The sequence below is a fragment of the Anas platyrhynchos genome, chromosome 2 (assembly GCF_047663525.1).
Source record: "Anas platyrhynchos isolate ZD024472 breed Pekin duck chromosome 2, IASCAAS_PekinDuck_T2T, whole genome shotgun sequence".
NCBI classification, from domain to species: Eukaryota; Metazoa; Chordata; class Aves; order Anseriformes; family Anatidae; genus Anas; species Anas platyrhynchos.
Window position 1 is genome coordinate 115,770,139 of NC_092588.1, and position 22,575 is coordinate 115,792,713.

The 22,575-nt window shown below is 52.2% G+C and overlaps 1 protein-coding gene and 1 long non-coding RNA gene across 2 annotated transcripts; one reads left to right on the forward strand and one right to left on the reverse strand.

The window, feature by feature from the left end:
- The first annotated feature begins 3,436 nt into the window (after window positions 1-3,436).
- On the forward strand, window positions 3,437-22,028 carry GASK1A (golgi associated kinase 1A). Its single transcript, XM_072033440.1, has 7 exons — window positions 3,437-3,805; window positions 8,401-9,282; window positions 11,738-11,860; window positions 12,063-12,166; window positions 12,359-14,925; window positions 17,618-19,899; window positions 21,476-22,028. The coding sequence occupies exons 1-5, from the start codon at window positions 3,803-3,805 to the stop codon at window positions 12,528-12,530; spliced, it is 1,284 nt and encodes a 427-aa protein (XP_071889541.1). The 5' UTR covers window positions 3,437-3,802; the 3' UTR covers window positions 12,531-14,925; window positions 17,618-19,899; window positions 21,476-22,028.
- LOC119716044 (uncharacterized) lies at window positions 3,661-4,984 on the reverse strand. The gene is made up of 2 exons (XR_005263675.2): window positions 4,866-4,984; window positions 3,661-3,976 (listed from the first exon to the last, which is right to left on the reverse strand). It is a non-coding gene; the product is annotated as an uncharacterized lncRNA (long non-coding RNA).
- Window positions 22,029-22,575: the final 547 nt, after the last annotated feature.

The following is a 22,575-nucleotide window of genomic DNA, read 5'->3' on the forward strand; positions in this document are numbered from 1 at the left end:
GACCATCACATTTTCAAATTATTTGATCTTGCAATTACCTACATCTTAATCTTTGTCTGGAGAAACCGGGGGTATCCTGCTGAAACTTTGGGGTCATTTTGCCTTGTTCTGGGAGTGCTGCTCCTGTGCGTGGCGAGGAGAGGCCCGGCCTACTGGTGGTGGCCCTCGTGCTGGGCCCCACACAGCTGGTGGGGGTTGTATGGGCAGCTCTCATGGAGGGCTCTGCTCTGATGGAAAGGTGGATTTTTTTTTGAAAAGTAGCAGTGTTCATATTTAAACAGCACGAAAGGAGAGCAGCTTTCAGATCGGCTGGAGATTTACCTACAGACACCCAGCGGGAGGGCGCAGCTTCTGAGTACTTTTCACAATAACTCAGCAGCTGAGACTTCCTAGAGTCACTGTTTGAACCTCGTGTTTACAAAAGCCATCAAATACAAGAAGCAATAGAAAAAAAAAAAAAAAAAAAAAAAAAAAAAAAAAAAAGAGCTTGGTATCTGTATTACTGCAGTTCAGATGCTGCATGAAGGTGATCTAAAGAAAGGATGGGAAATAGGCTTGTGGGCTTTTTCCTTTCCTTCCTCCTTCTCTTCCTCCCTGGAGCCCCTGAATAACTTTAAATGATTACTTTTTTCCTTTGGTTGTTTATCTTTTATTTTTACTGCTTATCTCATTCACATTGCACATGTGAGCCTTAGCTCATCCTGCAAGTCTCTGTGGGTAATGAAAAAAATCCGAGAGTTTATGGCATAATGAAGCAAATTAAGCCTGACTAGCTGAACGTGGCATGGTTTTTGCTCTGCTTGCTTGGAGCATTTTTCAAGGTCCGGGGGGAGGCTGGCAAGCTGCTGCTCTTTGCAGGGCATGCAGGTCCTCGTCCCAAATAGGAGCAGGCCGCCTCGGCTCCCCGCCACCTGAATGTGACCTTGGAGGGGAAGATGTGTTTGCTCAGCGGTGGTGTCTGGCAGCTGCTAACAACACCACGCTTCTGCTTTAGTGGGAAGCAGGTATCTGGCCCTGAGGGTGCCGGAGGGAGACGCTGTGAAGGGAGTGGACATGAGTTTGGGCCTTTCTTTTCCAGCTCCACAGCACCTACCACAGCAGGAATAGGGGTGCTAGGGGATGCACCCCTGTCCATCACCTTCAGTATCGACTTTAGACTCATTTGGGACCCATTTTGTCTCAAAGCCTGCAAGGAGCTTGGCTCCAGGGCTGTTTTGAGTGATTAGGAGAGCAGCACTGATACATAATAAAGAGGGAGGAGAGATGCTCCCTCTCAATGAGTGGAGTAAAAGAAAATTCCTCACAGACCTCAGAGGCAACCTGTCCTGAAGTATGGGACAAACCTGAGAGAAACATGACACAGAAAGCAACATGGGCAAACCTCAGCTGGGTCTGCTCCTATCTCCTTCCCTGGGGGAGCCAAAAAGCTTTTGGCTAAAAGGCCTAAACCCCCAAGCCTTCCCTCTTCAATATCCCACCCTCCTGTTTCAGCAGAGGCTCCCAGCCAGCTCCCTCTGGTCCATCCGGAAGCTTCCAGAACTTCATGCCTCTGATTATCAGAAACTTTCTAATTACCAGCCTAAATTTATTCATGACCGATTTATAACCAGGAAGCTCCGCTCCCTGCTTCTGCCACCGCAGGGCTGTCAGGAAAGATTCATGAGCCCATATGTCGGCCAGGCCCCACGTTCAGCAGGCGTGAGGACGAAGTGCCGCTGCGGTGCCGGGTGTCTGTCTCCCCGTGTTCGTGTGTAAGCTTCCTTCCAGCCCAGCCCATCCTCACAGCAACAGAGCACAGCACAGAGGTATGTAAATGGCCAATATAGCCTCTTTGTGGACCCAATTCAAGCATATGCCAGTAAGTTCCTTCCAGGAAAAGAAACAGATTGCTTCTGTCTCATTTTCTCTCTTTCTTCTTTCATCCCCAGAAAACAGCAGCGTCTCCATATCCCCTGGGGAAGGTGTGAGCAGGCTTTTGTGGCCCCAGAGAGCTCGAGGACTGCACGTTGATCCTGAGGAATCCCACAGGCACCACGTGTGGGGCAGCTCAGGTTATTAAGCCATGGGGATGGTTTCCAGTGATAAGGTGCTAGTGAAGCAGCTTGGTCCTGGGCACGGCCTCCGCGCACCCGCTTGTCCACCTGAGAAATCAAAAAATGGAGAGAAAGCCCTAATTCAATTGAAGCATTACTGTGTCTGTCCCACAAAAGCAAGGCCACGGTCTGAAAAGCGATGCAGAGATCCCATCCCTCACCTAAAACGCAAACTGGAGGAATGAGCAATCACCTCTGGAGGCCCATTACCAGAAGATATAGGAGAGAGCAGGGGGAAAAGGAGAAGTCCGAAGGCTTTCTGAGCAGCTCATTTGTAATCAGTGGCTAATAGGCAGTGATTTATCTGGGCAGGGCTTGGGCCTCAGAAATCCATTCAAACTTCTCCAGGGGAAGGAGGAGGGAGCGGGAATCAGATCGAAATTTCCAAGTGCTGAGGTCGAAGCATCTGTTTGCAGGCTCTGTGGCCTTATCCCGGCAGTTTGGCCACTGATCCCTGAAGTCTGCCTCCTGCAGCAGCCATCCGTGCCTCTTTCTGACGAATTCCTCGGATGTCAGGCGTGCATTTTAAAGGGTTATTTGTGAGGAGAAGCAAGCTGGAGAGAGGAGCCGGAGCGCCTGGCCTGTCAGTCAAGGCGCACGGTGCTGTTGCACCAACAGGAGTCATTTTGACAGAAAATTGCATATCAATTGGCTCACTTCAGAATTACCAGGAGAGGAAAGCAGAAGCCTCAGAAATGGGAGATAGGCAGTCCTCCCACCCGAGGCTGGCACAGGGGGATGTGTCCTGAAGCCGAGCAGCCTTTGGACATAACCTTCCATCTGTGTATTTGCTTAGGGAGAGTTTCAAGGGGCAACAAAAGGTTCTGGGAGACACAAAAAGGGGAAAATAAATGCACTCGACGTGCCAAGGGCGTGTGGGGGAGCTGGGACTGGTAGAAGCCCATGCTGGGCAGAGCATCACGCTGCAACCATTTCTCGCACCTAGCACACAGTCCTGGGCAATGTCACCGCAGGGCTGTGCGTGGTCAGCGGGCTAGAGAGGTTTGGGGACACAGGAGCCACCTCCCACTGCTACTGAAAGGCAGCAGCTCAACGCTGTTAAAAACCCCAGAAGGGCGTTTTTTGGGGCACCCATCAGCAGACCTGGGGCTCGCTTTCCCAGCCGCGGTGGAGCAGGACCAACAAGGTCCCTGGGGCTCTGCCTGTCCCCTGCTTGTCCCAGAGCAAGAGCTCAGGAGGAGCACGTGTCATTCCAGCCTCCTTCACCTCTGCCTCCCGGATCGAACTCGCCCTCTGTATTTATAAAAAAAAAAAAAAAAAGAAAAAGGCAGCAAGAAGGGCTTTTATTGTGAAAAAGAGACTCTTCAAATGCCTGCTCCCCCCTTCCCAGCCTCAGGGAGGTGGGTCTGGGCTGCTGCAGAGTTGGAAAACTGGCGGCCAAAGTTGGCCGGGCGTCCGCCCGCCGGGAGCGGGGAGCCCACGCGGAGGCTGCCCCGAGCCCCGAGGGACACGGGGGTGACAGCGCCTCAGGGAGAGGAGACGCATGGATTGGACTTTTTAAAAAACCTTTCATTTATTTTATTTTATTTTTCTCTCTCTTTTTAAAAAATTTTTATTTCCATTTTATGGTTTGCGATGTTCTGGTTTTCTATGGAAGCGCTGCTGGGAGCTGGTGCCCAGCCCGGGAGGTGACCGCGTGCCACCTCTGCTACACGTGAGGAGCAGGACATCGGCTGCTGCTGGGAGCCATGGTATGATTTTGGGGTTTTCCTCCTCGAGATGGTGCTGGGAAGGGATGCTGGGTCCATGGGATGTGTTGCGAGGCCATCCCCCAGCTGCCTCCATGGGAGAAGTCCAGAGGGATCCCTCGTGGGGCTGGAGCATGCAGGCGAGGCTCCAGCATGGATCTGTCCTTTGTAACACTAGGGATGGGTGAAGTGAATGGTTAACAATCAAGGAAGTGTATTTAATTATCTCAAAGCAGTTAATTAAAAAGCTGAGGAAGCGAGCAGTGCCTTACCCACCTCTGCTCTGCCACCCCTGCAAAAACCCGTGTCAGGCAGCGGCTGCAGATGCACGTGCTGGGCAAGACGGGAGGTGCCGCTGCCAAAAACTGTTCTGGTGTCACCCACACGTGTCACTGAAATGCCTTTAAGTCCCGGGAGCATGGCTGGGGGGGCTCAGGGGGCTGGTGCATGCTGTGGGGCCAGTGGTGCTGGTGAGCAGCAGGACTCACAGCAGAGCACATGCACGGGCTACTCTGAGTTCCCTGATTAATGATGCCAGTTTCCTACCAGCATCAAAAAGTGGTTTTTTTTTGGGGGGTGTTGTTGGGTTTTAAAGCACGGCGAGGCCAGGGCTTGGGGCTGCTCCCCTGTGTCCCCAGCTCCAGCTGAAAACACACCAAATGCCAGCAACGGGCTGGGGGAAGGCTGTGTGAGGGAAATGCCTCCTTGCTTCTGGCTCCAAAATCCGCTGGTGAGTAATTTCCAGCTACTCTGCTGCTCTCTCAGTACGAGGCAGCACACATAAGAGGGGCTGACGGCGCTTTATTAATGCTCTCGCAGAGATGCCAAATGCCATAATTACCCCTTCAAAGGCTCAGTAACCCCGTGGCTGCTTGCCTTCCCCGAAGGCAAAGCCCCTCCAGAGCCGGGCTGCGATCATTCACCCGGTGGGGTCGGCTGGGAGAAGGAAAAGCAGGATGCAGGAGACAACGACAGGCAGGGAGCAGATTCCTTTCCCTTTTTATTTTTATTTTTTCCCTGCATAGGAACTAAAGGAACGGGTTAAACCTAGGGAAACGGTTACCTTCCTGAAGCTGAGGATGGGCACGAATGAACAATTCTGTTTTCAATAAAGCCAAGGGGATGAATGGCCCCGCTGTCCCTCCCCTCCCGGCCGCAGCTGTGGAATCCCACGAATGCGTTCCTCTGCTCTTCAGGAAGAAAAAAAAAAAACCCTTAGAGCAAGAGAGGGGAGACTGAGCCAGCCGACTTGTCCATCCTCCACCAAAATGCGTCCAAGGGAATCTGGAGCCAGTCGTGCAGAGCCCCCGCAGGGCACTGAGCACGTGTGCCTCTTCTCCGGGGCTGGTGCGCCAGCTCAAGAAGAAGACTGGAAATAAATGGATCAAAACCCACTCCCCAACTCATATATAGGACAAATGTAACCCCCAATAAAAGGAATAAGACCAGATCAGGTGCCAAAAATGTGTAAGAGCATTTTAGTGGTTCTTCAGGCACTCACCAACAGGATCGGTAAGCTCATCGAGACCAAGAAGGGAACAAAACTTGTTTTTATTTAAATGTATTCATCCCCGTGTAGCCCAGAACACGCTGTAAAATAAGATGTCACTTCCCAGCACCTTTGCTCTTTGCTGCTGCGATGCAGGAGGGAGAGGAAGCAGCACAACCCCGCTGGAGATGCAGGGCCAAAGATGTTGAGGGGCTCAGGAGTACACAGGGAGAAGCTTTTAGGGTGGGGGACATTGTGAGGAAGGGGACTTGAGAGGAGCCCCTGGGCTCCTCGCTGCTGTCACTGTCCTGGCTTTGGGCATCCTGTGGAAATTATTCGTGTGAGCAGAAAAGCAGCCATGTCCCTCAGTGCAGCTGCAAGCGAGCTGCTGAGGAGCAGGACTTCTGATTCCTGAAGAAGGTGGGGAAGAAAAAAATCACGTTGTTTTCCAGCAGAAGGAAGCCAGGCGTGCAGAGGCTGTGCGTGTGAGGGGTTAGCAGCGAAGGACCCCGGCATGTGGTCTGCAGGCTGCTGCCCTCCTCCGGAGCGTCCTCCGCGCAGTCCCCGCGGCACAAAGGCAGCACTGTTGGAAGGGAGCGGGCGCGCAGATGTTGCACGAGCGGATGGAGCAGAGCACAGCAAGTTTCAAAGCCCCATCCCGGGCAACTGAGCTTTGTCGTGCTCAGGTTTGGTTTGGACACGCTCGTGGGAAGAGCTGAGTGGGCCAGCTTGGGGGTTCTGCTGGCTCTGCGGGACAGACCCAGCACCACCTGGCAGCAGGTCTGGCTTCTGGGGGCTTTTCAAGCAACTTTTATTAAAATTGGTCACAGTGGGCTGCGTTGCCTGCTGTCCACTTGATTCTGTGTTTATCTGGCAGGCTCCAGAGGAGAGCAGGGATGGATCCCGGTTTTACAGGCCACGTATTTCTATGGCATCTTCTTGAGTTTGAGGGCTGTTCCTCACATTCCTGGATAATGAAGTTTCGGGTTTGTTTTTCTTTTCTTCCACGCTTGACAAAGCCAGTTCGATGCACTTTGCGAAGCAATTGGAAACAGGCTCCTCTGCTTCAAATTCCGCCAAGCTTCAAGCGCCCCGGGAACAAAGTGTCAAGGATAAAATCCTCTGAGCCACACTTAGAAAATCTCACCCCGAGTGGCCAGGCCATGCCCTCGGGAGCCCGGGCTGTGCTGTATGTCCATCTGAGGAGTGAGCAGATGTATTGTTTACTCCTCGGCATCCTGGCGCAAGCCGTACCTCTCCGAAGCATTTTTTATGGGTTTTTCTTCAGCTTGCCTGCTGGGAAATGTACCTAATTTCTAGAGAAGACGTGCTGTACTGTCAGTTTGTCAAGCTGGCAAAGCAGAGCGGTATGTATGGTTTTCATTTCAGGCTGAATTGAAGCCATAGCTTAAAGTGCAGCATTTTTTTTACAGCCTAGACTCGGAGAAAGTCTCTTTGGAAAAGGATTTACCCTGGGTTTATAAATACAGCACCACTTCTGCAGTGTTATATCATCTAGATTATTATTAAGTTTGTAATATTGACTGCCAGAAATAACGTAGAGGCTGTACTTGCACTTTTTTTTCCCCTTATTATTGTCGATGTGGCAGTGAAATCCAGGCTCCTCGAGCCGAGCAGGGAAAGGGCTGCGGTGGCCCTCGTCCAAGAGCAGGATTCAGCCCCGGCTGTAACCAAACCGAGCCTGCCCACAGAGGGGACAAAGTGGTTCCAGGCACTGAGGATGCTTCAACCACTCGCCCTGCAAACCACCTTGACGTAAAAAATAAATAATTTGTAATTGTTCCCATCCGCTTGGCTCCCCGTGGCCAGTGTTGCTCTCCAGCTGTGGATTAAAAAGGGGTTTTCCCTCTGTATTCACCATGCTCCCCGCGTGGCTCTTGCGTGCTCCCCCAAGGGTGTGAGTTCTGCTAATTAAAGCCAGTCTCGGCTGCTGTGCCTGGACAAGTGCTTTCCACACCATTACAATAAGGGGAAGAGTTCCCAAGTGTGTTCATGAATGTTGGCAGCAGAGCTCGAGGTCTGGTTTCAGGGACCCAAAAAGCTTCAGAGGTGTTGTTATTTGGGTTGCTTTGGGCAGGGCTCTGAAAAACACTCAGATGGGTGTGAGATTTCTGGGAAACCCCTCTATTTTTGCCATGTGGGTCTAACACACACCTGGAGCTGCACAGGAGGAGGCTGGCACAAGCTGAGTGTGAGCGAAGCGTTCCTCCCAGCAGCTCCATTTTGCTGCGCTGTGCTGTATTTCTGGGAGAGAAACAATTAAATGAGAGCTATAAAGCTAAATCACTCCAAATGCACCATTACAGGCTTTTGGAAGCTGCTTTAAATCTGCTCAGTCCTTGAGACCTTGAAGGAAAACCCACTTGGGCCCTCGTAGGTTTTTGGGCAGTGCTCAATCAGCTGATGAGGTGCAGATGAAACATTTCTCCTGGCACAGGCTGCCCAGAGAAGCTGTGGATGCCCCATCCCTGGAGGTGTTCAAGGCCAGGCTGGATGGGACTTTGGGCAGCCTGGGCTGGTGGGAGGTGTCCCTGCCCATGGCAGGGGGTTGGAGTTGGGTGATCCTTTAAGGCCCCTTCCAACCCAGACCGTCCCGTGATTCTCATGAGCTGCCTCCTGGAAGTCACTCTGGCCTCTGGCTCTCACCCCCAGAGCGTTTGAGCTCTTGCTTTTTCAATCTTTTCCTCTTACAAACAATTCCTTATCCCTTCCTTGGCAATACACCACCCCGCTATGTCCGCTGTGGATGTGCTTGTGCTTCCAAAATAAATAATTGCAAAGCGAAGAGGAACAAGGCCCTGTTCCCTGCTCGTTGTCCTGAGCCTCATCGCCGAATTGCTTGGAAATGCCTCTGTAAAGCACGAGAGCGGTGCTGGGCTGGAAAGCTTATAAAGAGATTATAAAATACGTTGGCCACCAGGCAGGTCACAGCCCGTGAGGTGGTCTTTGAGCAGAACCAGCACTATGATGCCAGGGAGGGCTTTAGGGCAAAGCAGACATGTTGGCCAACGTGTCTGTGACACCAGTGACACTCTCCTTTCTCCTTTCTGACACCAGTGACACTCTCCTTTCTCCTTTCTGACCACAGGCCCAGCGACCGTGGCGAAGGACGGGGCTGAAGCACCCTCCCCTGCTGGCCCTGGGGGTCCTGCTGGCCCTGGCCCTGCTGGCGCTCACCCACCTGCCCCCACCACCACCCGGGGACCACGGCCGGGCCCGGTCCCTTCGCATGGCACCAGCACCCATATCACCGTCCCCACCCCCTCGGCCTCGGCAGGACACAGCCACCACCCTGTGTGGGGACAAGCTGTCCTCCCGGGGGACAAGGAGGCGTCATGGGGACAGCCGGCGGCTGCGGGAGCTGGGCACCCGTTCCCCTTCGCCTTGTGTGGAGCGGCCATGTTGGCGGGGCGGCCCCCAGCATGAGGACAGGCTGCGTTTTGGTGGGATGGCCCCGCCGTGGCTCTCTGATGATGACATTCAGAAGATGAAGCTGCTGGCCCAGGGGCAGGTGGTCTCCAAAACCCGTGTGCCGGCCCACGGGCAGGTCCTGCGTGTCCGCCTGCATGCCGAAGGGGACCCCCAGCCCCCCAGTCCTGGGGGGGACTGCAGGGATGGGCGCTGCGGGCTCATCAAGCGCCCTGGGGACCTCTACGAGGTGGTGGCTTTCCACCTGGACAGGGTCTTGGGGCTGAACAGGAGCCTGCCCGCCGTGGCCCGCCGCTTCTCCAGCCCCATCCTGCCCTACAGCTACACCAACGGCGCTACGAGGCCCATCATCTGGTGGGCACCCGACGTCCAGCACCTGGAGGACACCAACAACGACCAAAACTCCTGCGCCATGGGGTGGCTGCAGTACCAGGAGATGCTGAGGACTCATGGCAGGGCCCCGGTGGTGGTGGGGACAGCCTGCAAGAGCATCCAGCACGGCGAGTGGGGCCGCCTGGCGCTCTTCGACTTCCTCCTGCAGGTAAGGTTGAGGTGAGGGAGGCTGCCTGGTGGGACGCGGCGTCCTCCTGTGCACGCCTCTATCACCTCTTTCTCTTCTGTGAGTTGTGTAGGCTGTGTTGTCCTGGGAGAGCATGCCAAAACATGAGTCAAAAATTACTGCTTTTGGCTGCTGGAGTAACTTTTGCACCTTCTGGGACATCTCGGTGATTGCATTTAGCTGGATCATTGGTGAAAATCAGAGAAGCCTGAGGAGCTGAAGCCTCGTCTGTATCATTCAAAAGGTGGTGGCTCTTTGCTGGCTGAAGATGTTCAAGTCTGGTGGGTGATCCATGGCACTGCCAAGTGCCTCAGGACCTCGAGCCAGCCTCCAGGCTGGTGAAGCTCAGCTGCAGGTTGGAGTGGGAGGAGGCTGGAGCTTCTCTTGCTGAAAAGAAGAGTGAATGCAAAGGGTTCAATTTTTCTGCTCAGCCCTCAACATTTCAAGAATTCCTCAACTTTCAAGCCCAGGCGAAGTCTCTCTGACAAAAGAAAAATAAATAAATAAAAATCCCTGCCACCAGGCAACTTTCCTTCATCTCCTCAGCACAGGGTGAAGGCAGCATCTCCTGCACCAGCCCCATGGCTTTGATGCAGTCACTCCAGAGACGTGCTGCTGGTGTGGGGAGTCTTCATCCCTACCCCTCTGTGTGGTAGTGCTTTCCTCCTCCTCCTCCTCCTCCTCAGGGTTAACAGGCTGATCTGTCTGGAAAACCATAGCCTGCTGCTGCAAGGGATTACCGCAGCGTCACAGGCAGTTATCATTTATTAGGGAGTAACCTTGAGGAGGAAAAAGGGGTTTCTGTGGAAAAAAAAAAAAAAAAAAAAGAGGAAAAAAAAGAAAGAAAAAAGAAAAAAAGAAAAAAAGAAAAAAAGAAAAAAAGAAAAAAAAAGCCTGTTTATGTACCTCAGGGCTGCAACTTTCATTATTAGACAAGGGGAAACCACCTGAAACAACAATTTTATATATATAAATACATATACTTAAAAAAAAAAAAGGAGGAAGAAAAAAATACTACTAAAATGTGTGTTCTCATTACTCTTTCTGTTTTTTTGGCAAGGCCTGGCCATTAATCTTTATAACCTCAGACTATGGCTGGCAAAGGAGACACAGTCATGGTTGGGCTTGGAAATATTTTAGATGAAACAGCCAAACAAATGAGAAGATTAACCAGTCCCTTTCCCTCCCCCAGGCCAAAATACCATTGAATGCAATGGAAAAGCTGCGTCTCCAGGAGAAAAAAAGCATCCAGTTTTAAGGAGACTTTCCTGCAGAGGACCAAAACAGAGGAGTAATAAATCAAGGAGCAATCCACTGGCTTTTTCTCAATAACTCAGTGGGATCCTCCCATGTGGAAAAATCACATAAAGAGGCATGAAGCCAGCAGGATACTGTAGTAATGAAATAATGTCTCTAGCATCCTGCAGCATGTACTGAGGAGAGTGGGAAGCCGCAAACTTTGAGCCTTCCCGTGCAGCCCTGAGCCAGGCATTGAGATCTTCATCATCTTCTTCTAAAGGGTTTTAAAATTTGGCTTCTTCTGCATTATTCACTCCTTACATCACACACACACAGTGTTTGCAAGTAGGAGAGTTTCAGGCTGCTGGCTGTCCCCTACAACCTATGTTCACCTGTGTCCCATAGGCCTGAGGTGTCAGGAGAGAGAGACGTCTCCTTTACCATGGGTAAAACGCAGAGCCCTGTTGAAAGGGAGTAGCTACTGGCTTCATCCTTTGCCTTAAAAAGAGCCCAAACCACCAGCACACTCAGGCTTCACCCCTGCAGCAGCATCCCTGTCTCCTTCTGAGGTCGTCCCATCCTTCCTGGGACCTGCTCGGTCTGAAAATTGGCTCAACTCCCCCAAAATGAAGGCTGTGAGGGTGGCTGCCCCCCTCCCTTGTTCAAACATTTAAGCACACGGACACTTTCCTGTTTGCTTTCTCTCTGTGTTTCAGAGCCTTTTTTGCTGACAGCTGGGGAATGCAGAAGCCGAGGCGCTGTGGTGATGGCCACAGGCATTTTTGGGGCTGCTCCACAAGCCCAGGAGTCTCACACGTGGCTCTCCCCAGCCCCCTTCCTTCTCTTTTCGTGACGCAAGAGTTAGTCAGGCTCTTTGGCGCCCTACTTGAGAGCTTCAGCAATCACAGACTACCCCTGATGAATGCTTTCCCATCAACAGCCAAAAAAAAACAACAAAAAAAAGAAACTTCTGGTGTTTCATCACCTATTTGACCCCCAGATGACTTTGCAGGCTCAGTCCTTCAGGATGTAGCAGTCCTTGCAGGCCCAACTTCTTCCAGAGGACAGTCACCCCTAGCTTAAATGCTTAAAAGCATTTTATTTTCCTCTGAGCAAGGAAAGCTCCATGTGAGGATTCCCAGGACCTGCCCACCCCAGCTGTCTGCCCCAGCTGAGGACCCCAAAATATCTCCCACAGGTTCACGACCGCCTGGACCGATACTGCTGCGGGTTCGAGCCCGACCCCTCAGAGCCCTGCGTGGAGGAGATGCTCCATGAGAAGTGCCGAAACCCAGCTGAGCTGCTCCTGGTGCACATCCTGGTACGTCCCCAGCCCTTGTGACCTCTTGCCCTGTCCCATGTCCTAGGGACATGGCCAAAAATTAAGGTTTCTGGGAAGTGCTGGCTGCTTCTGGCCCCCAGAGGCTCTCGGGGTTACTCAGTACCCCAAACACCCAGCCTAAAGCACCGGGCTGGTGACTGCCCATGGTAGCTGAGCTTCTCCTTCCCGTCCCCACCGGCAGGTCCGGAGCAGCTCCCCGTCCCAACTCGTGTTCATCGACAACGCCGGCCGGCCGCAGCAGCCAGAGGCAAAGCTCAACTTCAGGCTCCTGCAGGGCATAGACAGGTAAGGCGGGCAAGGCGCACGCTCCTGGTGGGACATCCCTCCCCTCCTGCAGAGCCTTTGGTGATCTCTGCACACCCGCTGGGAGTTGCAGCGAGATGAAACCAGGCAGAGAGAAAACCCATCTGTTTTCACATGTCCTGGTGAAGCGGGTGGGGGTGGCTGATGGCAGTCTCCATCCTGAATCTGTTTCAGCTTCCCGGAGGCAGCCGTGGCCGTGCTGAGGTCAGGCTGCTTGGGCCGCCGGCTGCTGGAGTCGCTGTACGTGGACCGGGAGCTGTGGGACAGCCAGGGAGGCGCCGAGGGGCTGAGACCTCTGATACGGACCCTGGAGAGAAGGGGGCAGGTCCTGCTGCGGTACCTCTAGCAGCACAACCTGACGGTGAGGGGCACGCCACGCTGAACCCCGTGGTGGTGGCTGGGCCTCTCATGTCCTCAGTTTTTGTGATGTGGAGCTGCGGGTGGGTTCTTGCTGCTCCAAAAGGTTTTTTTTTTTTTTTAATTTAACCCCCCCATTGGTGGGATGTCCTGGAAAAGACAAAGGGATTGTAGGAAAGACGAGGAGGAGACCTTCTCCAAAGACATCCCACAAATGCTTGAGAAAGGCACTAAGCAAGGCTTATCATGCAACAATCACAGCATGGGATTTTCATCAGATGTCCACCAGATTTTGGGTGCCTTCACTCCCCTCTTCTCCCCAGCACCTTTGACAACTGCAGTTTTGACCAGCTGGACAGACAGAGAGCCTGGGAAGGGTTAGCCAAGCACTGAGAGGCACTGCTCAGGGCCGAGGGAAATCACTGACAATCTTCCCATGGTTTGCATCGGGCTTTTTTTGATGATGCCTTCATTGTTCCCAAAATATTAAAAGCAGAGAGTCTGGGGTGGTGTGGGGAAAAGCAGAGGAGACCTTCCTAACAAGTCACCAGAGCTGAGCTCTGTCTTCCCCAAGGAAGAGGTGACGTGTGCCTGATGTCTGCATGAAGCTTTCTCTAAGGTTAGCAGAAAAAAAAATAAAAAAATCCCTTAACAGACATGCAGGGTTACCTCAGCAGAAGGCAACTGGGTGCAAAACACATTCTGCAAGTGCTGACACCCCCAGCAGCCAGGCAGTGAGAGCGCACAGCAGCATCCTGGCTAAATTGGGCCTCAGGAGTCAGGGCAGAGAGCAAAACGAGCAGGAGGACACATGGGTGCCTGCAGAGAGGCAGGGAAGCGGGCTCCTGTGCTGTCCCCGAGCCATCCATCTCGGCCGTCTGTCAGTTTTAGAGCCTGCGAGGGGGTACTTCCACAGCCACGCTGATAAGTGCAAGCAATTACCTTTCCCTCTTGCTTAAGAGAAGATGAAGTGAGGCTGGAGTGACATTAATCAGCCAGTGTGAGTGCTCTCCGAAAGCGTCGGCACAGGACATCGTGTGTGCCTCAGCATCCGGAGCACCGGCAGCATCTTGCTGCACTCCTGCCCTTGAGGTGATAAAGGAAACCCTTCACCCCATCCCATCTCCACCAAGAAACCCCACCGAAGCCCAACTCATGGGGATTCATTATCAAGAGGTGGCCTTAGCCTGTGAACTTGGAGAATGAAACGACTCATCCTGGGTCCAAAATAACTCAGCCGTGCCCAGGCACTGCCTGATGTGAGTAAATGAGAATAATAATGTCACACAACGAAACCCAGAACATAGTTTGCTGGCTGAACACATGTGGGAGCATCTGTAAACCCTTATGCGCGTGAATAAAAATCACTCCTGAATTAACAAAGAGTCATGTATGGATAAATGGGAGAAGCAAAAGCCATGATCTTGCTAAGATTGATCATTAGTTTCCTCTAAATATTATTTTTTCCCCATGTGTATTTATCCATGTAGAAAGCAGAACGCACAGGCCCCGAGATGTGGCCGCAGTGGTTCAGAGAAACCCCTGGGGACTGCTCCAGCCCCATCAGCCTTCACCAGCATCAGGTCCCGTTCACTCCAGCTACAAACACGGTTCATTTCCTATTATATTTATGCTCTTATACCAGGATAAGGCACCTTCCCTGGGCTTGTAGGGCCTAAATTGCAGGAGGCTCCCACGGGGGCAATTGGAGCAACCCCTGGTCCTAACCAGGCACCTGCTTGTCTTCAGCCAGGGGAGCTGGGATGGGGAACAGCCTTCGGGGCATGCCCGTGTGCTTGCTGGCTCCTTGATGGGATGGAGGAGAGCAGCAGCAAGGAGGTAGGACCATGGGGAAAGCACTGCTGAAACCATAAGACACCAACACCTTCACCTTTGCCCCACGCAGATCCTGCAAAGCACCCTCTGAAGACGATGAAGGCCCTGCTCATGCAAAGGCAAACCCAGCTGGAAAGGAGCCACAAGCCCTGGAAGCCCAGCCCCACACAAATTTATTGTTAAATCACTGGATATAAAAATAATCTGCCTTTTAGAAAGCAATTTATTTCCGCTTTAGGTACTTGCTTAAATATTTATGCTGAAAAAGAAAAAAAATAATCCTCTCCGACGTAGGAATATCATCGTGGCAACGGCCTTTAAGATTAATGGGAGTAAATTAGCCTGACGTTTTGTTTGCATCCAGCACAGAAACAGATAAACTCCCCCCGTGATGGATTTTCTTCATTAGTGGGGAGAACGCCTAAGGTGCTGCTTTTGACATTGTTTCCTTCAAATGGTTAGACAAACAGTTCATCAAAAGAGTGTAAAATTGTCGGGAAATGAAGCAGATTAATGGTCGGTGGAGGGGAGATCGTGGAATTTATGGGGTAAGTAGCAGCATCACTGGAGCCTTGGAGGCAGCTTATTAGATGAGCAACGTGTGCCTGCAAGCGCAACCCCAGGGCTGCAGTGGCGCGCGGCAGATTTACAGCTCACGGAGATAAAACGAGGCTGAAACAACGAGGCAGTGCTCGGCTCCTTCCCGAGCTGGTGCTCAGGTGAAATATCCCCATAAAACACCGTGCCGACTCGCAACCCAGCCTGCCCCCGCTGAGCTCACGGGTGCAGCAGTCAAAATCCATTTCCACGTCTAAACACCCAGCACAAGATGCCCTCCCAGGAGAGGAGCTTTTCCGAAAGTGGGTGCTTTGCTCCGGCAGGGAAAGGCTCTGCCACCAATTGCTTCCCCAGCAATTACCTCTGGAATGATAATTAGCTGTCAGATGGGCCAACAGGGGAAAGGAAACCGTGAGCCAGCCCCTTCCCCATGGTGGCTCCCAGCCAGACCCCACAGGCATGTGCTCAGCTCTTCAAGCTCCAAAGAGGGGCTTTGGGTGTACGGATGCCTATGAAAGTCCAATTTACATGTTCCCATAAATCCCAGTCTCCAAGATTTTTCTCCAGCAGGTGGCATTGGCTCGACAGGGCTCCGAATATAGAATTGGGATCATCTAGGTTGGAGAAGACCTTCACGATCACACTGTGTTAGCCAGAGCTGCTGAGCGTTCCCCTTCCTCCCCAAAAATGCCAGCTGCCCTTCTGCATGTTGGAAGTGATGGAGGCCACCAGGAGCCCACTGGGGCCAGCTCCCTCCAGCACACGGGCTGGGAGGCAGGGAAGGGAAGTCCAACCTTTCTCTAAACCCGTGAACTTATCTCCCTGCTCCCCCTTTGAAGAACGATTTTGCTCCATGGTGCCGTGGTTTGTTGGTGGCATCTCCCCCACAGCGCTTCCCCAGCCTTGTATCTGCTCCCCGCTCCAGCAGGCAAGGGAACACGTCTCCCAGTCCTGCTTTTGGGGTAGATTTTGCTCCATTTGGTTCTTTTTTTTGGCTGTATCCACTGTGGATGCAGTGGCACAGGCTTTGCTGTATTTACGCAGGTGTTGGTCTTTAATTGACCATCCTGGCTGCATCGCTCAAGTCCCAGGGCTGATTATATACATAAACAAATGAATTTTTTATTGCTTTGACCTCTTCTGGAGAGAGAGGAAGATGAAAGCCAAGGATGTGGACATCAGCTGTCCCTTTTCCCTCTCTGCTTCCACCGAAGCCCAGCACAACGTGGTAAAGGAGCTGCTCAGAAGCTGGCTGTCACACCAGGCTGGTGGCCCCTGTGGTAATGCTGTTAGGGGCTGGGGTGCGACTAAATGGAGGGGTTTGGTGGTAAGGGAGCAAAGGGAGATGCTGCCACAGCGCGTGAGGCTGCTTCAGAGGCAGCCCAAAGGAACGTTTTCGCTGTGATTCCCCGGCTCTGGCACGATCTGTGTCAAAATCTAATAAAATGTGGATGTTCCCAAACAAACAGCTTTTAAGACTTCAGAGACCCGGGCTCACAGCAGCTGAGAGAGAGTACAGCTGTTATTTCTCGGTCTTAAGCAGCAGCATTAGTCATTACCTCCAGCTGGGCTCCAATAATTGCCTCCATAAAACCGGCGGTTTCACAACAACCTGGTGCAGATGATGGGCTGCTGCCCAAAGCTGGGGGCTTGCTGTGTACCATCCCATGGGGATGGCCAGCCCATGCACAGGCCTCCACAACACCTTTTTGGTGCCAAAGTGAGATGCAGCCTCCTTCATCAGCCTCCACTGGGCTGGAAAATTAGGCTGGGGGGAGAAATGTGAGGTCAAATCAACCTGCGTGGACCGCTGTGGCCACCAGCCCCATGCACACCTCACCAGAGCCCCCTGGAGATGTTGGCACTGCCGTACGCTTTGCGCTCGAGGAAGCCTTTTGGTAGTGGTGATGAGGCAATGTTTGTTCTGTTTTCTGCCTCCCTAAAAGCAGGATTAGGGCATCAGCAAGTCCTGCTGCTTCATCTTCCTTTGGAGGGAAGAGATGGAAGCAGTGGAGGAGTGCAGTGCCGAGAGCAGGCAGGTGATGGGAACAGATGCAGAAGAGGAAAATGTGAGGGTAAGGAGCTGAGCTTGTCCTTCGTGATCATGGGGCATGCTCAGAGACTAAACCTGCCCCATCAAAACGTGGTATTTTTAGCACAAGGTGAGAAACCCAAATTCAGGCCTCTGCTGCAGTCCCCACAGCCAAAGCCTGGGGTTCCTACAGCCAAAATTACCTGACTGGGACCACAGGCTGCAAGGGCACCTGGCTGTGGGGCAGGAATATAGGGAATATTTGGGTGTTGGGAGGCAGAGAAATGGGGGGAAGAGGACTGACCTTTGAGCCAGCTGTCCACTGTGCCTTGTAAATCAGATTTTAATCATCTCGGGGAGACGGCTGTCTGCTGCTGCGGGCTGCTAACCAGGTCTGCAGGAGTTACCCTGCAAAAGGTACATTTGTGGGGTGTCTCGGTGATCAGGGCCCCAGCTCCATCCTTTGGAGACCAAAATGCAACCTGAGCAGGTGGGTGCAGACCTGGCCATATCAGCCCCCATGTGACTCCTAAGACAAGCAGCGTGTTCCTGACACTAAGACGGGCTGCGGAGGATGCTTTAAAATATGCTGAACTGCTCTAACTGTTCTCATTCTTTCTTTTTTTTTTTTTTTTTTTTTTTTCCCTCAGTCATTATATTTGGAAAAGACATTGCCAGTGTTACTGGGAGCCTGGAAGTCTACCTCTTTGCGAGTGGAGAACCGATGATTTGCTAGCTTCTTCCCTCTGTGAGAACACCACCACTAAATCACGTTGCTTTATGAAAAAGGCAGTGCCCTCAGAGGACAGGCAAGGCGGCTGATCACAGGCTGCCTGCAGGGAGGCACAGCTCTCTCATGCGGACTGAATTTCCAAAAAAGAAGGTAGCAAGGCCTCTGTGAACGTGGCTGCTAGCTGCATGGCCAGGCTTTGGCCCACATGGACGTGCCCGCAGGTACAGTCAGACACAGCCCAGCACTGTCTGCTGGAGGCAAGGAAGGGAACGATGTGTTAGACAGGATCAGTGCTGGAAGAAAAAAGACTGAAAAAGTTTTAGCACCTGCAGTAATCCATTAATATTTTCAATCTGGTGCCATTACAGTTTAAAATGTTGAAAGGGCACAGGAGAACGAAGGTGCATCATGCCAGCATCTCCTTGTGGGCTGCAGAAGCCAACCAGCACCTGCACCAGTGGCTGAGGTGTCCTTAATGTCACACAAAAACTCCTCGCCCACCCTTCTGTGGTGCTGTGGCTGCTGGACTTATAAGGTGTCCTAATTTCTAAGCCAGTTTTGGGGACTCAACTCTGGCCTTGCGATGTGGCAGGTTTTGATGAGCTACTGCCAGCCGCCTGGTTTGGTTAAAAACCATGATGGAGGTGGTCTCTGCCACAGCTTCAGCAGGCAGATCAAAGAAAGTAACAGCCTGTGATAAAAATAAAAAATAAAAAATTTTATATATAAAAATATATATACATTTCCATTAGACCCCTCATCGACCTTCCTTACCCCAGCTCTGCCCCCAAAATCCTACATGCTGGGGGAGCTTGGCCAGACCCCACACCAGCAGATGTCCATGGGACTGTCCCCGTGGAGAAGTGGTGTCCTCAGCCAGGAGAGGCCACCTAGGGCAGAGCCCCAGCACCCGTGGACCTTGGGAGCCTGCGGGCTCCCAAAAACCAGCTGGATGAGGTCACCCCAATGCAACCTTACTGGAGACTGGGGAGCTACAGGCAAGGCTGGCCTTGTCCAAAAATCCTTGATGGGATCCTTCACCCATGGCCCAGCTTACGAGCACATTCATTTCCCCCTTCATTCTCCACCTGCAAAGGCAGAGAATTTAAAAATTAAACCCTGCTGGGAAATAAAATAGTCATAGGTCCCTTGAGACACAAGTTACAGCTACAACCCAGCACGAGGAGTGTGGAAACAGCCTCGCTACGTATTGTGGGGTTTGACAGGTAGGAAAATATTTCTCAGCTGAGCTTTCCCCTTCAGTTTGGGTTAATAGTTTGGCTCCAGCTTTATGGAGAAATTCCTGCCTTTTCCAGAACACATAAATTTTAAAACGTAACCAGCACGAGAGAGAAGATTTATCTGCTGGATGCCTGATTAATGCTGAATTCCTTCCCTCCGTACAGCATTCCTCTTTTGAAAGCACTCTGGCTCTTCACAGCTCCTCTCCTTCAGACTTTGAGGAGATGCCTGTGCTGAGGACAAGCAGGGAGTTCAGTTTTTGTGTTGTTTTTAGCGTGGCAACACACACGAGATACATGCAATAAAAAGAACAAGGGGAGCTGTTTCCGGCAAACAATTTATTTCTGCTTGTGAATTATCCAGCAGGATAACCACTACATGTTTTTACTACACAGTCAGCTGTCTGTCAGAGTTACTGGGCAAGCCACGTGAGCGTATTTTGGTGTGCGAGCTGTGCCTCGTGATGCCTGAACCCCCTGCCTCCAGGAGGAACCTGCTCCCACCAGCAGTGGGGACCAAGGTCAGCACACCTATGGGATGTCACAGATGGCTTTGCAGTGCCAAGACCAAACTTTAAACCTAATTTGATTCACCAGCTTCCAGCCCACCCCACAGAGCCTGGCCACGGGCTCCCACACCCGTGGATGTGGCTGGGTAATGGGAAAAGGCAGCAAGCCCAGCTGCAGCGCTGCCTTCTGAAGAAGTCCTGACATCGCAGGTGGAGCCGAATTGGAAAATTAATTATCCCCATCAGGAAGCTTCAGAGCTGAGCAATAAATGGATCCCTTTCACAGCCAGCTTCAGCTTTGCCCCTCTGCTGTGAACCTGTGTAATGAAGCGGTGCTCGGGGAGTGTCACAAGTCTCGGGAGCCCTGCTAGGTCTCAGCCCCAGCAAATCCGCCTGTTCCTGTGCGTGGGGCAGGCATTGCAAGGCTCTCTGCTTTGGTCTTCTTCCCGGTAAGCAATTGTATGCAAAGGCCTGATTTTTGTTTATCCCTCTGCACCCCACGTGGTTATTTACATGAATGCAAAGGGCGTGAAAAAACCATCAAGGCAGAACGGGAAAAAAGAAACAAACAAACAAAAAAAAAGCTGCCTGGTGCTGCAGTTGGATGCTCTGACTACACCTGTTAGCATTTTGGCATCGTCGGCCTGCTCCTGTAACTGTTGCTCTCACCATGTCAGTAATATTTGCATAAAATTAGCGAGATGAGGTGGGACTGGCATTGCAGGGCTCTCTCCACTGAGCAGAGAGCGTTTCCAAAGTCGCTCATCCAGCCCAGAGGGGCATTACCACTGTGTGTGTGTAATTTTCTTTTTTTCTCCCCCCCCCCCCAAAACGTGACCGCTCTAAAAGGCAGCCAAGAAAGCAGAGCCAAAAAAACCTTGCCCAGGATTTTGTGGCTTGGTGTGCGCAGTGCTTACCTAAGCAGCCCTCGTCCAAGTTAATGATGAGGAAGAATCAAGCCGACCGTGAATATGCTCTGCTCTTGCATTTTAGGAGCTGAGCAGGATTTGCCAGGGATATCAGGTGTGCCCGCGCAGGACAAAGCCTCCCAGGGCTGCTGATATTGCAGGTGCAATGCACTGCCCGCATGAACAGCAAAAACCACACAGTGCTTCCTGAAATTGCTCTAAATCCCTCATTTTCAAGCTGCAGGAGCCCCTCATCTCAGCTGGAAAACACCTCCAAGGTCACTCACCAAACCCAACCTGGTCTACCAAGTCCCATCGCTAAACCACAACCCTAGCTGTGGGGTGGGACCCGCAGTGTTTGCCTTGGGTAAAACCTTATGGTGCCTGTGCCCATCAACAGACTGGTTCGTGGAGCTGCCAGGATGCCCCATCCAAAATCCTGACTTCTTGATCGTGCTTAAATTTGGTCCTTCCTACAGGAGGTGAAGGCAGCTGTTCCTTGGCAGGGCTTTCCTTCTGCCTGCACGGTCACACCCAAGCTTTGCAGGGAGCTTTTGGGGAGAAAAGGCTCCCCTGAGGGTCCCACGAAACCTCTGCAGTGCAGGTGGGGCCCTGGTGTCAGCCCAACTAATTTCACAGCCCTCCCCCTAGCCTGGGAAAAGGAAAGCAGCCTAAATGAAATGCTATTTAATCAGAAAGCACCCTCTAACCCCTAAGGGATTCCTGAAAACTTTGCTTCAAAACTACTTTCCAGTGGAAAGCTAGCACTTGAATTTCAATTCTCCCATTAAAATGATGGTCGTCTCCCTGACAGAGCTTTTATTGCGAGGGGGAGAGGGACGGAGGAGAAATTGCCAAAGAAAGCATTTCCCAGAGGAGCAGGCGGGATGTGCAGCTGCAGTGAGCATCCCCTTGGAGCCGTGGCAGACACCCCACTGTCCCCTTTCTCCAAGGAGACAGCATCTCGACGGGGCACCGCCGAGCAGAGGACCTCCTGTGGCCACCTCCTTGCCAAAACGTAGCCGCTGGGAGGTGGGGAGAGCCCAAACACCACGCACCTGAGACTCTCTTGCCCAGAAAACACCTCACAAATGAATCCTGTTTTTTTCCCCCTCAGGTCATCTACCATTCGTAGCACTGCTCTGAAACACCATCATAATCCTGGGGGAGAAACGTGAAGGAAGGAAAGAAAAAGACTTCTCACGCACCCCTTGCCCTGTCTGACTCTGATTCATGCATAGAGAAAAGCATCTTTCGCTGTCTGAAGGGACAAGAGGACAAAAGATGCTTGTGAAATACAGATGTATTAACAGATGTCTCCTCCTTGCATTAAAACATTAGCTCCTGGATGCTCGCCTGGCCGTGGCTGGGGACGTAGATGGTATTTTCCAGGACAGCTCTTGCCCCTGCCCAATGGCCAGCTCAAATTTCCCCTCTTCTAAAGGCAAAGCTGGAGGCTTGAAAGGAGGGAATAAGAATCAAAAAGCAAGGTAGAAGCAGATATAAATCCACAAAATGAGGCAAGGCAGGGTTAGGATGAGGGCTTGTACGAAGAGCACATCTCCATGCCCAGCTCTGCGGTCGCTCACCCCAGGCAGCAGCACTACATCCTGCCTCCCTCTGCTCCTCTCTGCGGGGCTGAGGAGGGAAATGGTATTGCTGGGCTCGATTAGGCTTTAAAAGCACCACATTTCCAAACAGCAGGACGAAGCAATGCTTAAAGGTGACGATTGCTGCCATGTTCTTGGGAGAAAACTGGAGGCAGCAGCCAGGCCCGGCCCTCGCTCCCCATGGGCCACAGGTCGCCTTCAGCTCCACGCTGCAGGCCCCACGAGGGGCTGTGTCGAGGAGGAGGCGACTTATCTCACACAAAGACTATGATGTGCTTCGTACACACGCAGATGGTGCTGCTTCTTGTGCCACCCACAGCACAGATGGACTGTCAGTCATCACACGGAAAGCGGATCCAAGAGCGCTCCCACCCCGAGGCCACCAGGAAGGCACGAAGCGCTCCCGTATCCACCCAGCCCGACGCTGCGCGGGCACCAGAAGCAAAAATATTGTAGCAATAAGCCTGCTATTTATACAGCTCGGCGGATGAGACGCGGCGATGAGGCAGAGATGCTGAAGGCACCCTTTTGTGTAACGTTAATTAGATATTGTTGTGCTTATGGGACGCCTCACACCCAGGCAGGCCTCGCTTCTCTCCTGAAGGTC